General features: G+C 37.6%; 2 protein-coding genes across 3 annotated transcripts in view; one reads left to right on the top strand and one right to left on the bottom strand.

Moving 5' to 3' along the window:
• The window catches only part of LOC138041916 (atos homolog protein A-like), a 28,611-nt gene extending 13,148 nt beyond the window's left edge, over window positions 1–15,463 (top strand). Inside the window, exons 5-14 of one of the 2 annotated variants that reach the window (XM_068887606.1) lie at window positions 3,892–4,492; window positions 6,030–6,194; window positions 6,496–6,554; window positions 6,857–6,953; window positions 7,781–7,825; window positions 8,288–8,401; window positions 8,995–9,069; window positions 10,304–10,441; window positions 13,480–13,514; window positions 13,704–15,463. In XM_068887606.1, coding sequence (XP_068743707.1) covers window positions 3,892–4,492; window positions 6,030–6,194; window positions 6,496–6,554; window positions 6,857–6,953; window positions 7,781–7,825; window positions 8,288–8,401; window positions 8,995–9,069; window positions 10,304–10,441; window positions 13,480–13,514; window positions 13,704–13,845 — 1,471 coding nt within the window. In that variant the 3' untranslated portion in view covers window positions 13,846–15,463. The remainder of the gene's footprint in view (window positions 1–3,891; window positions 4,493–6,029; window positions 6,195–6,495; window positions 6,555–6,856; window positions 6,954–7,780; window positions 7,826–8,287; window positions 8,402–8,994; window positions 9,070–10,303; window positions 10,442–13,479; window positions 13,515–13,703) is intronic. The other variant, XM_068887607.1, reaches the window with a different exon arrangement.
• An 834-nt stretch (window positions 15,464–16,297) lies between these two features.
• LOC138041918 (DNA-binding protein RFX7-like) overlaps window positions 16,298–17,500 on the bottom strand; it is a 12,082-nt gene continuing 10,879 nt past the window's right edge. Inside the window, exon 9 of the mRNA XM_068887608.1 lies at window positions 16,298–17,500. This exon is cut by the window's right edge and continues 299 nt beyond it. Within this exon, the coding sequence (XP_068743709.1) occupies window positions 17,082–17,500 (419 nt within the window). The 3' untranslated portion in view covers window positions 16,298–17,081.

Genomic DNA, 17,500 nt, shown 5'->3' on the forward strand with positions numbered 1-17,500 from the left:
ACACTTGGTTAGTGCGTGGCCTTGTTGCAAGAGGTCCTGAGTTCGATTCCTGGATCTCATATCCTTGTTTCGATTTCTTTCTGTTCTGTGTAGCTTAAGTAGCTTTAAAACGGAGCACTGATGGAGGGGGGGGGGGGGGGGGGTAAAATGAGCGAAACCGTCGACCTCAGGTTTGTCAATTGAATTACTGTTACAAGTTTTCCTGTTATTGACGTTACTTATGACTATTTTTAATTTTTTCAGCATGTAATTCTTTGCATTTTTTATTTAAAAAGGCACAGCCACATCATCTTTTTTTAGCTGCTTTTACACACTGTGTACTGTATATTAAATAAATACTATTATTATTATTATTATTATTATTAGTAGTAGTAGTAGTATGGGTAATCAAATGGTGACGCGTGAAATTAGGGAATAATTTCATGCGCGTTTTTTATTTGATTTTGGACAAAACGCAAGTGAAATTATTCCCTAATTTCATGAGTATACCATTTGATTAGCTATTAATAACATGGGTGACAAATTACTCCTTAATTTTCAAACCTGGATGCCATTTTAGAACTATATAAAAAGTTGCCATGGCAACAATGTAATTTCACATGTGAAATTATAAATTAACGCTGAAATTTCGCACCAAAATTAAGGAGTAATTTGTCACCCATATTATTATTATTATTATTATTATTATTATACATGTACTGTTACAGTAATAACTACATCTATAGGCATCTCACTCTTGAGCATTACTGGGAAACCTTTTGCAAGGATCATCCTCAAACGACTACAGAAATTAGCGGAGAGAGTTCTACCAGAAGGTCAGTGCAGCTTCAGATTGAGCAGCTCAACAATTAATGGATGTGATTTTTCCCTTTGGCAGCTACAAGAAAAGTGTTGGGAACAAGATCTGCCCTTACATGTACAAGTCATGTAGCACTTGTGGACGAAAGCATTCAAAACAGTTAGTAGTTCGGGACTGTCCATGGTACTAGAAAAAAAAGGATGCCCACTAATACATGTACTACTCCTGGACCAGCTCATTGTCTCTTTCACAGGGGCCACTCACGGATGGTATACCGCCGTCTGTTTGTCAGAAGTTGGCCTCTCACCACCGGCTACTCTGCCTTGATTTTCACTCAAGCCCTTGTAAAAGACAAGAGTGACCGCCACTTACATTGATTAGCCCAGGCATCTACTTTAAAAGGTATTGAAACCCCTGCCTTCCATGACGACATTCAGGTCACCATTCAGTTTGATGGCTCGACATCAGACAGCCTCAAGATCAAGAGCGGAGTCAAGCAGGGCTGTATTCTAGCCCCAACCCTCTTCAGCATTTACTTTGCTGCACTGCTACACTACCCTTTTCAGGACCTATCAGGCGATGTGAACCCTCACAACCTTCACTAATACTACTCCAGCTCATCACCTTTTTCCCTGGGGTTTCATTAGAAGCTGCTCACTGGTGGTATGGTATACCCCCGTCTGTTTGTCAGAAATTTGCCCCTCACCGCTGGCTTCTCTACCCTGATTTTCATTCAAACCCTTGTAAAAGACAAGATTGACTGCTACTTACATTGATTAGCCTAATTGAAACCCCTGCCTTCCATGATGACATTCAGGCCACCATTCAGTTTGATGGCTTGACATCAGACAACTTCAAGATCAATAACAGAGTCAAGCAGGGCTGTGTTCTAGCCTTGTCCCTCTTCAGCATTTACTAAGCTAAAATGTACACTATTGTGCAATGTGCTTTTCAGGACCCACCAGGGGATGTGAACCTTCATTGGAGAACTGATGGATCACTTTATGGCCAGGACCTAAATCAAATTCGCGGATGATGCCGCTCTTGTGGCTTATGGTGAATCAACTCTACAGACAATGATGGGCCATCTACATGTATCATTAGCATGTAAGGCTTTCTCATTAGTCATCAGTGTCAAGAGAACTGTAATTTGTACCCAGGAAGGTGCAGAGCAAGGCCACACATCAAGTTGGACAACAAAGTGCTTAATTGAGACTGTTGACAAATTCTACTACTTAGGCTCTACCATCACTGGATGACAAAATCAATGTCAGAATAGGGAATTCAAAGCTGCAACAACTTTTGGCAAAAAGAAAACAAAAAGAGCATGGGACAATAAACAGCTCACCTTGGAGATGAAGATCAAAATCTATGAAGCATGCATGTATTTTCAGCACACTCCTGTACAGATCAGAAACATGGACCATGTACACCAGACAAGAAAAGAGACTTGATATCTTTCATCTGAGATGCCTTTGTAAGACGGTGGGTGTAACTTTGAGTGACAGACTAACCAACAACGAAGTACTGGAGCAAGCAATTAATCTTCAAAGCATGACAACAACATTCTGTCACAGTGACAGAAGTTGGGCTTCCAAAATCAGCCAAATTTGAAAGAAGCTGTAAGGGAAGGATGGCTCAACTGTGAACCAGAAAACGACAGATAGCTCAGATTATTTAGTCTACTAGCTGCAAAGACCGTTTGCATAGACGAAAAGAGCCAAAGATAATGAACTTTATTTTTTTCTCAGTGCCTGAGCAGGTGGAATTCAACAAATCCTGCAATCTGATATTGGTTTCGGAAGCGGGCGAAATTAATTTTTGTCATCTGGGCGGAATCCTAGCCTTAGTTGTGTGAGCTTACATGTGTGTGATGACCAAGTAAATTTCCATTTTTTTTTTTTCAAACGTTCAGTTTGCAACTTGCGTTATACTGCATTCGCTATCAAGCATGGTGTGAGTTAACAATTAAAAAAGGGATTTCAGAGAGGAAGAGGGAGAGAGAGAGAGAGAGAGGAAAAAAGAAATATTTACCAGCTATTAAAGAGGTTTTCCACATAGTGAAAAACTCAATTGGACCTCTGTCACAGTTTTTGTCTATACGGACCGACCCTTTTACAGCTGGTAAATAATGCATATATCTTTTTGTCACGAAAACTTCCAAGATTAATATTTTTTAAAATAACGATGGCAACAACTACAACAAGAAACCTTGGCGATATTTGAAAATTTGCGAGACTGCTGATCATCAAGTTCAAGTGGTTTTGTTTAACATCTGACAGGCAAAAATTTGAGCTTTGACTTTTATCCAAAGGCCGTTCACTTTGAGTGTAAATTTTGGATTTCAGAGTCCACCATTACTCACGTTCAAAGCTGACCGATTGGACCTCAAAGGGTTGGATCTTTGGAAAAGTGATGTCATTTACTCACTAGCTTAAAATTTGAGCGTGTAAAATGAAGCTGAAGTCTGAATTCCCAAAACTCCCATGCTGCATAATTATTAATTCTGCCACGTACACATGCATTGCATTCTTAAACTATCGAATCTTTGACATCGTTTTCTCCTTGATCCAGCTCTTTCAATGATCTAAAGTTAACAATGGGAGACCACTAAATAGGAAAATTCCAATTAAAATAAACAGGTATCTTTAAGTTTTAAATTAAGGCTTAAAACTAAATGGGCACTTAGTATTTGGTTTATACAAAATTAATGTACATGTAAGTAAACATAGTTTTGAAATCCAAGGAAAAATACATGTAAGAACTGATTTTTTGGTCACAGTTATTTGTAGCACTTTAACCCATTGACTCCTGAAACCCCCCAATGACAAGTAAAATTGTCTGGTATTAGACAGGGTATTCTCTTACTACATGTCTGTCTCACTTCTAGGATTCAATGGGTTAAAGGGGACATAGGTTATGAGTGTATGGGGAAGTTGTTAACCAATTGACCCCTGAGTCTGTACAATCTATCAAGTCTCACTCCTATAGGAGTCAATTGGTTAATCATTTTACTTAAAAGTAATACAAAAGATAGTTCTGTCAGCAAATTTGAATGATTTCTGTCTTCTTTTGTTTGAATTTTTTTTCAGAATTAGTTATGATGGTGGGGAGGATAATTTGTTGGATGAGAGATTCCTAAAGGAACCCGATTTTCACACATTTCCACTGGCTAATCTCTACAGCAACAGAGTCCTTCAAGTTAGCGTACAGTCTCTTCCAAGATACAACGTTTTCAATTTAACAGATGAAATCTTGGCTTTAAAACTTGATCAGCTCAGTGGCAATTCCACCAGTGATTGCCAAGAGAATGAAGACTTGCTGGATGAATCAATTAGGTCTCCCTTAAAAAAGAAATCGTGCATCAGTCAACATGATACTGATAATGATTCACAGACCAGAAATGGCCATAACTGTTGGAAGAATCATGAGAATATTTTAGAATGTTTAAAACCTTCAACAAGTACATGTAGGACTTGTAGTTTGGCAGCAGAAATACAACATGTAGCTTCAAGGAACTGTGAAAATCAAAACGTTTTGAATTCTGCAAGGAGCTCTCAGAACAGTCTAAGAGGTCGTGTTTTAAAGAGTGATAGTCTTGGTGAAGGGATTCCAGGAAATTCATTCTATGGAACAATAAATGAACACTTGAGCAAAAAAGATCTGTCTGTGCACAACTCAGAAACAAAGGAGGTAAGATAAGTTAAATGATTAGTAGTACAGTAGCTTTCGCTAAGTGCCAAGAAGACAGTCAATATTACCTGTTTATTTTAATTGGAATTTTTGGAACCCAACTGTTGTTGTAATTTAAATTTTCCCTCCTCCAGGTGATCTGGTGATGTAATTCGGAAGACTGGGGAGAAAATTTTTAACGCTGTATCCCACAACCGCGCTCGGCCTTATTTTCGAATTCAACATGGCAGAGGCGAGGTTAGATCTTGTCGGGTCTACTTGAATGTTCATTCAGTAACAGGAAATGTGGTAGACACATAATGATCTGTTGATGGCAATACTGCAGGGAGTTTGGAAACAACACCTAAGGCCGTGTGCAGTTGTGGGATACGGCGTTAAAATTCTTCTTCCCAGTCCACCAAATTACGTCACCAGATCACCTGGCTGCAACATCTCTCCAAAAAGCCTTCAACATCCACTCATCACTCACCTTGGCATATCTGAATGTTCAGACCAAGTTGCTCCTTCACACAATCATACGCACTAATCAATTCCCTCCCACCATCCTTCCTCTTGATGTACAACCTCACTGCACTCCCTTTCTTGTGGAACATGCCAAGCATCGTCAACCTCTTCCTCGTCTTCATATCCATCCCTGTCAGTTCCCCATCATTCCAATCTGATTCCCTGCATAGTACCTCACCTCACTTGTAAACATTTGTTTAGCCCATGCATTTATCATCTTAACCTATTGACTCCTAAACTGCCTCCCATTGACAAGTAAAATTGTGTGGCGTTTGGACAGGGTTGAATCTATTGAGTTTCACTCCTTGGAGTCAAAGACGATGTCAACATCTACAAGAAGATCTTCTAAAAATATTGTTTCGCATTACTGTAATGGTTTTGCAATTACCTGGTACTCCAAGTCGCTCGGCATGGAAAACGCGAGTTCACATTGCAAGAATAAAATTGGTGACTGGGTTGGACACTTAATTTTGAGAGCACTCGCCATTCAGGCGAGTGACCCTCAAAATGCACTCGCCTGGGTCAGTTTTCACTCGCCCAAAAGTTTCAGGATGGCTAAGCAGTTATCAACTGGGCCTCCCAGCTCTGCGACCAGGGTTCAACCGTGGCTGAGTTTCAGCTGATGTCAACTTCGAGGGTTTTTCTCTGGGTACTCTCAACTGGTTTTCCTCCCTCATCAAAACTGACTCTCAGTCAATTACATCCAGCTGCAGGCGGATACCCTTGATAGGGATAACCTCTGGTATCCTTTCATTGAATTGAATTTCCAACAACAGCATACTGTGGTCCTTTATTAAAATAAAATATTTTTATGAGTAACGTATCATGATAGATCTGTAATACATTTGCGTGGTATTGACTCAGAGTTGGCCCTAAGATCTGATTCGCTGTCAATCAAATTTGTTTATTGTTTAATTTAACTTTTGAAAGGAATTTATCAGATGATCACCAGCACTTGACAAATCTTACTAATTAAAACCATTTTCAAATGAGACAGTTCTCAGTTATTTTCATTTTTATTTATGACACTTAGCCTGTATCAGAAGGAAGGAAATTTGATGTGCGGGACTCAAAGTCTTCATCAAAGATCCTTATTCCATGTGGTGTATTTCAAGCTGAATTTCATAGCCGTTGTGTGGCGTCTGGTACTCTTCCCATCTTCAATTCCAGAACAGGGCTACCTATATCTTCAAGTCCGGTCAGTAGAAAATAATATGTGTCTCCAAAATTTGAACTTTGCAAGTTTTCGTGATATACAATTGCAAGTCATGTAATTGTTCAGAGTTTAAATGATGAAAGTACAAATTGTGAAATAAACTGAATAAACGTGTCCATCATTAATAATTATAGTAATAAAATGAGAAATTACTTTGACAAAAAAATTAAGGAACTAGCTACTTCTCTGTTCAGTCTATGTACTGTAATTGTTATAGATATGAAAGTTCTGAACTTGATTATTATTTAAATGTCATCGTTGAGCTTTTCATTGACTTTGTTAGGCTGCTCTTCGTCGTTCTGCTACTGATTGGGACATAAATAATGACACCACTTCAACAAAGTAAGTAATTTTTGTAGCACCTTTAGCTGAGTTATAATTGACAGTATTTGTAAATCCTCCACAACATTTACCGCAACACTGTTGTTTTTAATCATTAACCCATTGACTCCTAGGAGTGAGACTTCATAAATTTAACTGTCAGCTGACACCAGATGATTTTACTCGTCAATGGGTGACGGTTCCTTAGTCAATGGGTTAACAACCCCCACATCCAACCAAAAGCTAAATCCCCAAGAAAATTTAAGTGTTGCTCGAACTAATTAATCTGGATACTTTTTATACATTTTGATTTATTCCTGAAGCAGAGATGCAGAGAGATCGAGCACTAAGGACTTAACAGCAATACTAAGTAAAAGTGCCCCAGCATCCACTACACAGAGTTTACTTGGAAACTTTGAGGTATGCTCACTTGATCATGGTGTTCAGTTTACCAGTCATAGGCAGGCTGAGGGCCAAGGAAAGAAACAAATGAATGTGGTTTTAAGTCAAGTGCAGCAGTGCCAGTCATGGGAGATGGTAAAGGGTGCTAGACTTAAGATGTCAAGTCTATCTTGATTTTGTCTGGGTTGTCCTTGATTCAAATTTGTTGGCTGCACCTGTAAATACAAAAGTCATGTAACCAACTGGTTACCATGGAGTGTACATGTAGGGATGGCACAGTGGTGAGAGCAGATGCCTCTCACTAATGTGGCCCGTGTTCGATTCCCAGACTTGGCGTCATTATGTGGGTTGAGTTTGTTGGTTCTCTTCTCTGCACCAAGAGGTTTTTATCCGGGTATTCTGGTTTTCCCCTCTCCTCAAAAACCGACATTTGACTTCATTAGCGTTAATATTGTTAATTTCAGTTTACAGTGTACCCAATTAGTGCTCCAGCACTACAACAACTAGACACTTAAATAATATTCCTTTCCTTTCCTTGCACCAGTTGATATTCAACCTGGTCTCTGTTGTTACTGGTGCGTATTTTGGTGACACTGACTCAGAAAAACTATAATCCGGGATGGGTCTCTTACCCCCGGTAGTAAACAATCATGAAAACAGTGTTTTGCTCTGGAAAGATTGCATGGTTCTGTCCATCTATAAATAATTATTATATTATTTTCTATGCAGCTGGCTTTAATTTATGGGTGTCACGTACAATAATGCTATCCCAAAGAGCGTTGTATGAACATCCAAATAAAAGCTGCCATCAATACTAATTAATTTATATCTCCTTTTATTTCCAGGAGTCTGTATTAAATGGACGAATGGAGCCCTTGGGAACAGTGGAGGTGATAAAAACTATAATGTTTGATTCATAACAGTATAGAGAAAAATTTTAAAATAGTGGAACACCGGTGTGTGCTGAAACCATTTCTTCCCTTTTGGTGTTGCCACACTTTCCTTCTTAATGGGATCACTCATTAACATGAACTGTACGTGGGTAATGTATGCCTTTCAGGTGAATTCTCAGTGAAGAAATAATTATTATTTCCATTCTTGGAGAATATAACATTTACCTAGCAAAAGAGTACAATTATAATAATTATTATTGTACCTGCAGTGTGTGTTGCCCTTGTACACTGTACGTGCTCCTACAATAGGCATATTATTACAGAAAACCTGAAGTTGTATTTTCAGTAACAAGCCTACCTATTAAACTGTAATTACTCACTGTAACTGTACTAAGTGATATTTGAGATAAGGTCAATGTAAATTGGTGCACCACTGGTGGATTATTTTGACATTTTTAGGGATTCATGGCTGAGTTAGGTGCCAGTGGATCCTTTTGTCCTGCGCACGTCACTTTACCTGTCAAAGCATACTTTTTCAGTCTGTCTGATGACAATGCTCCGTCTCCTTATTTGGTAAGATTTTGTCAATTAAAACATGAATTCATCAGAGATGTTCTTTGCTTTATCCAAAATTATACGATTTTGTCAATTATTGAGACATGCCATAATTCCAAGCACTGAATTTTACAATAATTAATGAATGTAGTTAAGCAGTGATGTGGATTAAACTACTGTTTTAGAGCCATATTGAGTTCCAGGGAAGAAGGTGTCAAATGTGTGGGAATATGGGGATAAATTATAAACAATTGTTCTTTAAATAAATTGATTTGAGGGCTTTTTTGGCTTTTGATGCAAGTCCCATTTTGTATCTGAAAGATAATACTGTAAACAGTAGGTGCGCGTGCTAATCTTAGGGTTACTGACTTCTCTGAAATACAGTGTAATGCATGCCTTGGGTACTTTGACTTCCTGCTTGAACCAATACTTGCACTTTGGGCCAGTGACAGATCTTTTATACTCTGCTGAATGTTGTGACATTATCAAATAATTAAATCAATTATTGAGATTTTTTCAAAAGAAACCTGTGTAATGGTTTTCACAGTTTACTCTGTAGTTTGATCTGAGAATGGATGTATTGTAACACAGTTTTATGTGTCAATCTGCAGGGCTACATTGATTTAAATGACCCATCTATTAGTAGAAAGGGTTACCATGTACCTACTAAGGGAACAGTTCAGCTGGTAAGAGTTAATTTGATTACAAATTAATTTATGTAAACTATGTGATTGTTCAGCAACCCCGCTTGCTGCCTGCCTCTGTTTGAGTTTTATATCTTTGAAATTATTATAATTATAGTACAGTACATTATACTGTCAATATTTTAATGAGTTGTATATTATTCCTTGGGTATTGTGCATGCTATGATTGGTGAATAATTCTAGTGGCCAGTAGTGCTAGACCATATATACATATATTGTTGTTCCTGTTCAGTTCAATGGCCAAGAGGTTATGATTTAATAATAATAATAATAATAATAATTATTATTATTATTATTATTATTATTTGTAGTAGTAGTAGTAGTAGTAGTAGTAGTAATAGTAGTAGTAGTAGCAGCTGTAGTAGTATTTTGTTATTATCTTATCTCTCTATAACGTCTTTTATTTGTTCAGGTAAATTTTTGACCTACGTGCTGTAATTGCAAGCTTACCTAAAAAAATACAGCCTTACATTATGCATGCAATAATATTATTACTCAATTGACCAATCCCCATAGGCAGTTTTCAGGGCCAATGACACAATCAACGCAACAACAGAACAGAACAACAGCAACGACTGTTAAGAATCCCAACTGGCCAGAGGCAAAACCAGTTGGCTATTTACAAGTGCGGCCAAGAAGTTGACCCAGGGACTACAGTGTACCAGGAACAAATTTAATGAGTGGCTAGAATGGGTCTTGAACCCGGGAACTCCGGATCTCAAGACAAACGTCCTAATCACTGGGCCGTACTGCCTGCACGTTGCATAATATTAATGTTGTGGTTTAAATTTTCTTGTGGTTTAAAATTTTTTGAACAAGCTTTTTTTGAGTTTTCTTTGCCTAATATTCATCAAGTTAAGTTTATTTTATTCACTTATTCAATTACAATACAACAACAATCAAAATAAAAAGAAGTAAATTTAACAAAGCAAACTACACGTATAAAATATTAATTGAATTAAACGTAACAATTAAAGGAGAAAGTGTGTAGCAGCCAAATGAGCCAAGCTTTCCAGTTGGCTACTACCACAGTCTGAAACAAAGGAAAATCAAAATTAAACTGGTTTTAAAAATTTTGAACCAGGAAAAAATGTGAAGGTTCCACGACACATACAACTGAAACTACTGCTGTAATTGACAGCACTTAATTGCCTCAGTATAAAACTGTGAATGTTGATCATTCACGGTTATTCATACATTTTTCTTTTGCTCTTAGACTTTGTTCAATCCCAACAAAACTGTTGTGAAGATGTTTGTTGTGCTGTACAACTTCAGTGATATGCCACCCAAGGCACAGACATTTTTGCGACAACGTACGTTTTCTGTTTGGAAAAGGCCATGTCACTCAGGGGAAGTAAGTTTGTAGTGAATGTGATTCATTATGACAGTATACTTTTAATTAATATTTTGGACAGAAATTTGATTTTGTTTGTGTTTTCCAACTGGTTTTAAAGTATCAGGTCACTGCTGTCCAGTACAGTTTAGTTTCATTTTTAAGTTGCTCTGATTCAGTACATTGCACACTCTTTCCAGTAGAGTTTTATGGTTTGAGGTATTAGTACACTTAATGATATTTTAGAATAAAATAGATGTTAATGCTGGTAAGCAAATACTGGGCAGCGCCTGGGAGGAGAGCGTGACTTCCCATCACATAACTACCTTATTTGGCTATTTCATTCATCCCGCCATGCAAGCCTTCTCAGTTTGACATTTCCAAAGCTCAACTAGTTCTGTTTTTTCCATTGAGCAATTTAATCCCTCCGTCCCGCCCGTTTTGCTTTCTGGTTCTCTTGTATTTTATTTTATTTTTTCCTTGTGAGCTTCTGTAACCTATTCAATAGTTCTCCTTAATAAAATATGGGCAGGAAATTGCTGCCTGCGGCACCCCTTCAGCCCTGTGCTGAAGCCCCGTTAGGGAGGGGGCGTATTGTTACTCTGCTGGACTGGGTTAACTTGGCCCCAGGACATTATGCCAGCAACTATGCCCGCCTTGCAATACAGGCATGAGGCACCCCCTCGGCTAGTTGCCGAGGCCCCTCATCCGGTGGTCCATACCGGCGGTGGGTATTACCTGCGCCTTGCCAGTACATTCCCTGCCCCTCGTTTACGCCCAAGTTTTGTGTATTGTCTTTTATTGCGCACCAAAGCATTAAGAAGTCTATGATGACATCACGGTTATTAACGTGAACAAATCTAGTATTGGTATCCCTGTGATGTATGAGCTAGGGGTCAACTACATTCCTGAAACAGTCTATAGTGATGATATTTAACAAATCGTTATTGCAAGGCATTGTTCCTGATGTCGTAAAGATAACACCTGTTGATAAAGGAGGTGAACCAACTGATCTGGCAAGTTATTGCCCTATTCCTACCTTGTCAGCTTTAATGCATTAACCTACAGCTGTACACTTTTCCATTTCCATTTTGGCTTCAGAAAAATCATTCAACTGAGGGCAAGCTGTCTGTAAAATTGCATACAGTCTAAGAAAGTCCATAGACAATAACCTAATACTTGTGGAGTACTTATGGACTTTTCGACACTGTGAAGCACCAAATATTGTTAATGAAATATTACAATCATGAAATTAGAGGGATTGTTTTAAAATGGTTTACAAGTTACCTTCAGAACAGGGAGTACTACGCAGCAATTGTGGAATTCCGCAAATCATTGCTTGTCTTGCTGACACCTATGTGACACCTATTAATAGGTGTCACCAAGACAAGCAATGACTTGCAGAATTCCACAAGGCAGTACACTAGGGCCTTTGCTTTTTACTGGGTTGCCAGTATGGCAATCCCAGTCGGAAAAAGGGTAGCATTTGTTGGGTGTTTTTCTTTTTTTTTTTTTTTCGTGTCGGTAAAAGTCTTGCCTGTGACTCCCCTGCTAAGTGGTGTCTTTTTGCATAGAGCCTTTTGCGCGTATTTTCTTAGTATCGAGACGGTAGTGGGAAATGCGTAGATTTCTCTGGTGGACACAATAGAACGATTAAACTTAACCGGCAATGGCGTCGAAAGTCATGTAACGCAAATGGCGTTTTAGTGGATCTTTGAACAAAATATACCCTTATGAAGCTCAATAATGGCAAGGCAAATGAATACTGAACAAGACAGGCGGTGGAATCTTTCATCTTTAACAAACGGGTACTGATGTATCCTTATGGGCATTGTCTTACCGAGAATGATGATGCTGACGAGGCCGCTCATGGATTCCTGTCAGACATGGATGCAGCCAACACTCATCTTCTCTCCGGACTCCTGTCGGACAACGATGAGGAGATGTAAGACAAAGTTGCGGGGGTGCATGTGCGTAGTGACATTACGGAACTGAGGTGACTTTAAGGAGACTCTACATGTACTATGATTCACTCTGACGAAGGGCTAACACTTGAAACGTCACCTTTTAGAATCTCTGTATGGTGGTCAATTTACATTTATTAACTCTGTTGATAAACAAAATTTTTGTATACTACTTCCCCACTGATGCAGCACCACAGTTTTGTTAGAAACTACCCCCTCTACACGGATATAACCAGTGGGACGATTGTGTTCTGGATCCTCTCATTGAATGGCCACATCCAAATCAGCCTTGATAATAATAATAAGCTAGCAACCGTCAAGGAATATTGTGCAATGTTAACAGACTTTCTATAAATTACCAGTATACCAAAACCAATGATATGATTATCAAATCATCAAGGAAACAATCTGGTAGTATACAAATAAAAGTTACAAAACATAGATGGTTTGTGCCACCTATTAGAAGAAAAAGATTGACATATTGAATATGTGGGTGTTACGATCGATAACTCATTAAGTTGGAAATTTCATAACCTCTTATATTTTCCATGTATCTCACACAATACTGTGTAAGGCATTACCTTAAAAGTTCTGTTTATCAACTCAAACAAATCTATAGCCTTGTATACCGCTCTATTTATCATATGCTGTAATAGCTTGGGGCACTTGCTTATATTATGCTATAGTTCTTTTTCCCTTGTATCTCTTTTTTTATCATTAAAATGAACTTAAAAGTCTAGAGTATTACGGGCTAGCTCGAAAACCTCACGGTTCCTTTAGCCTGTTGGCTCCAAATAATTAATTACTATTCCTACTCCTTTTTTCTTGTAAAGTGTGAGTCGTTAAAGATTATTGTATTGTATTGCTCAAATTTTGTTCTCTTCATTATTAGGGAAAAGAATTTGTTTTGGCAGTCAATGTATTTAATAAAAGTACAATTATTACATATGAACGACTACGATAATTTTGTATGAGTCAATTTTTTTTTTTTGGTCAGGTGTTATTTCCTGCAAAATGCATTGGATTGTTACTAATTAATTACCATGCCTACTGATGTACTTATAACGTTGTCCTCTATTACATTTTTTTTTTCAGGGTCAAAATTCTCTGCACTATCTTATTCACTTAAGGTAAAAATTTGTTAAAAATTTCATACTATTTATTAATAAGTACATATACGAAACCTCTACTTAATTTGAATCAATTACTTTCATGATCAATGCAAAGCATGATATCATTGGTTTTTAATCATTGCAAGGGATAACTGAACATTTAAAAAAACCCTTATACTCAGCCTAAATCCCTTTCTTCAACTTTAGGTTTGTGAGTTCCAAATCAGCAAGACTCTACCTCCACACAGATATCAGAGTGATCTTTGCACGTCAGCCACCTGATCTCCCCAATGGGGTCTCATATTGTACTGTCACAGATGGCCCAACGGAACCCAAGTATACACTTTAATAGTGAACATTAATAATAAGCACAAGCTGTAAGTTGTTTTTTTTTTTTAATATATGAAGGCATTTGCAACATGCATTGATGTCTAGTGCATCAAGGACTGAAATAAAGAATAAAAATATTTAATAATTTATTATAATAGTCTGTATGTTATCAATCAGGGTAAGTAAGTGAGTAAGTAACAACTTTATTTAAAGAGGGTAACACATAACAGTTAAAAACTGACAAACCAGTGGCCCTCTACTGTAATAACCCAATAACTATTTATAATAATAATAATAATTATTATTATTATCACAACAACAATTGTTTTTTTTTTTCTGAACTTTAGAGATCTCTATAGAAAATGTTCTGACAAGAAGCGTACGTTTGATTTGAACATTTTGTGTGAATCAGTATCCAGATGTTGGAAAGGTTGTGTGTGGAAATTTGATTGCAAACATTACTTTTCATCTCTGGCTAGTCTCTTTTCTGACCATAAAAAAAAAGAAAATAGGCATTTTTAAATTGAGCAAGTGCTTTAGATGAGTATAAACTGCATGGTATGGTAAGTGGTGCCAAAAAGAAATACCAGGACAAAAGAATGTTTTTAATTAATTCTTTATAGAGATTTTTTTTCTCTCTAGTAAGTTACTTTGATTTGATGTTTCAACTTCACTGAATTCCCTGATATTATTTTGTATTTAACAAAAGCAAAGCTAAACACAAAAGGAAATACATTATTTATTTTGTTCCAGGGCATAACATCAGTGAGCAATATTCTATGTTGTTTTATAAGTTGTTTTAGTTGCCATTTTAACAGTATTAATTAGGTTAAACACAACAATTAAGTATTATACATGCCATCATTTAATGTGCTCTGTCAAGTGCTCATTGAGTATATAATAAACACTTAATGACTGGTCCCACGGGACATAGTTCATTTTGTTTCCCTCAAATTTCAATATTTCCCTCGGCTGCTCCTTGGGGAAACATTGGGATTCTTGGGAAACAAAATGAACTGCTTCCGCAGGGACCAGTCATTTGTTATATAGCACAAAAAGAAAAACATGCAATGGCAACAACAACGGCGGTTGTCAGTCAACTTTCGCTGGTAGCAGTCCACTGTTAGCCTGGCTCTGATGTCATAGATTTTGCACTGTTGCCCTCTCAGAGACTTTTGGTGGGAAACAGTTTTATTGTTAGATGTCATGTGACCTCAAAGTAACCAATGAGAGCATGCACTGTTGCTGCAAAAAATTCAGCTACCAGTATATAACAATAATATAATTACTATTACATGTAAAATATTTTGTTCACTGGCCATGATTGTATTCTTTTCACCAAGGTCTCCAAATGCCATAATCTATGACAGTCACTGTATTAAATAAAAACGTTCAACAGTTATCTAACTTGGTGCAGATGTAGATAATAAATCCTAAATTATTTTTTTTTGGTCATAGTTTGAAATTTGAAATTTAGCAGTGCAAGTATGCCACATAATTAATTAAAATCTGCAATTCCTGCAACTTGACAGCGATAATACCGTAATCTCTTGTAACTGCAACTGAAATCAATGTGGCATAGGACAATTGTAGTGTTATTATAATTATAATAGTACAAATTAAAGTTTTGGTCCTTCATTTGCCTGAGGCGTGATTTTCTTCCATTTGTCATTAAAAGGTCAAGTCAGTTTTTGTCTCGTTAGTTTATTTCATGGTCACTCCTAAAAGACATTGTAGTTGTTGGGGAAGAATGTCTTGGCTTGGACTATACTGTCACTTATTCTGATCAAGGTATCACTTGAGGGCTCAGTTGAGTTGTTTGGAAATTGTGTCCCAATGCTCTGCTGGTTTTTGCTATTTCATTTCATTCAGCTCTTGGGGGTTATACGAAATTGACCAGCTCCTAGCTGGCTTGATAGCTTAGTTGGTAGAGCAGTGCAGGGCAATTACACTGTCATGGTTTTAAACCCCATTCAAGTCTGGATTTTTTCAGGCTTGCTTGCAAGGGCTTCTACGAAGACAGAGCTGTGGAATGGGCCTGAATTATTGAGTGACTGCCCTGCCCACATCAGTTCAATATTTAGATGAAATTCCTTTCCCACGGTGTGAGCAGTAGCCAGTTTTCGCTGTCAAGGTGTACCAAACAACCGCAACAATGGAAAGACTGATGTTTTCAAAGTTGTGAGTTCCGGTGGGAAATGGATAAAATTGTTCTTGTCCAGTGAAGAGATTGCAAGTGCAACCACATTGACTCGCTGTTACTAAGAGTGCAAAAAAGGTTCCCTGGTCTGAAAAGTTGCATCAAACACAACGCCTCTCAGTAATTTGAACTGTTTACAAGCAAAAGTGGGCAGGGCAGTGACTTAGTAATAACAGGCCCATTCCACAGATTGGTGGTTTTTGTAGTGGAGCTGTATTAACAGAAAGGTTGTTTAATAATAATTGTTACAGCAAAAGACGTTTTCACAACGTACAAGAAAGCAAACTTTTTAATTGCATCTCAAAAGATAAAATTTCTTGAACAATATCAATTATATAGCAAAGTCTGTCCAAAAAATAAATTATAAAATACATAAATCCAATGGCATGTTTGCACACTATTTATGCCAATATGATTATTTTTATGTCCCAGTATCACTGCCTGGAGATTGAAAAGTACTTGAACAAGTTCTTGTGTTTATCACTAAGGTTCAAATCACTGTTAATCACAGAATCTTGAGGACTTGTGGTTTACCTGCCACTTGCTGAATTCATGACAAGACTCAAGGCCAGGCAGGGAGATTAAAAAAAGGAAAACACACTTTCATTTTTGCAGCTAGTATTACTCAAGCTGTCAGAAATAAGACAGGGACCACAACTTGACTTTTTACTCAATTTTGCCCTAAGTATGTTTCACTATAAGGTGAGTGTAGTCCTGAGAAGGATTGTTTTTGATAACATTGGCACACAGTTTAAAAACGTGAGTGGAAGTTGCCTCCAGGTTTTGATAACATCAAACTTACTTGTCATGGAAATTAGGCCTCCTATAAAGGGCTACACTCATCGTAAATCTCTCCTAAGCCAAGTAGTGTGTGCCAAAAGATTCTCTTATAACTTTAAACTCTCAGATTTTGATATCCCTGACATATAGCTACTTGGAGATAAGTTATAATGACTACACAGAGTCATTTTAAGAACACAACCGCCATTGTCTTGTCATGAACACAAAAACTATATCCCACTCACATGTGCCATTAAGGTCAGACTCTTATTGGACTAATCCATAATTTGCAATGCTTGGGAGTTTGGCCAGGCATGAACATCATTTGTGGGCCATACTCCCGATGTGTTGTTACAAATGTTCCTCAGTACTGCCTCAGTTGTGGCATCATCCAGTGTGTTTAAATCAGAAAGTGTCTCATCATTGTCATTACCGAGATCTGCAAAAGTCAAGTTATTTTCCAGCATTGCCATTTCATGATTCTCTCCTTCCCTGTTTGGGTGGTTTGTTCGAACTGGTTGCACTTCCCAGTTTGACACATTTACATTTGAATTTTCAGCATTGAGCATAGGTGTGAGATTCCGTCGTGCTGAAAAAGCACTTTCAACCTGTGTTGGTCGTGATCCATTGTTATTAACATCGCCATAAAGAACTCTGTTGCGCAGCTCCTTTAAACCATTTAAATGTTGGCTCG

The sequence above is a fragment of the Montipora capricornis genome, chromosome 3 (assembly GCF_036669925.1).
Source record: "Montipora capricornis isolate CH-2021 chromosome 3, ASM3666992v2, whole genome shotgun sequence".
In the NCBI taxonomy this organism is placed as follows: domain Eukaryota; kingdom Metazoa; phylum Cnidaria; class Anthozoa; order Scleractinia; family Acroporidae; genus Montipora; species Montipora capricornis.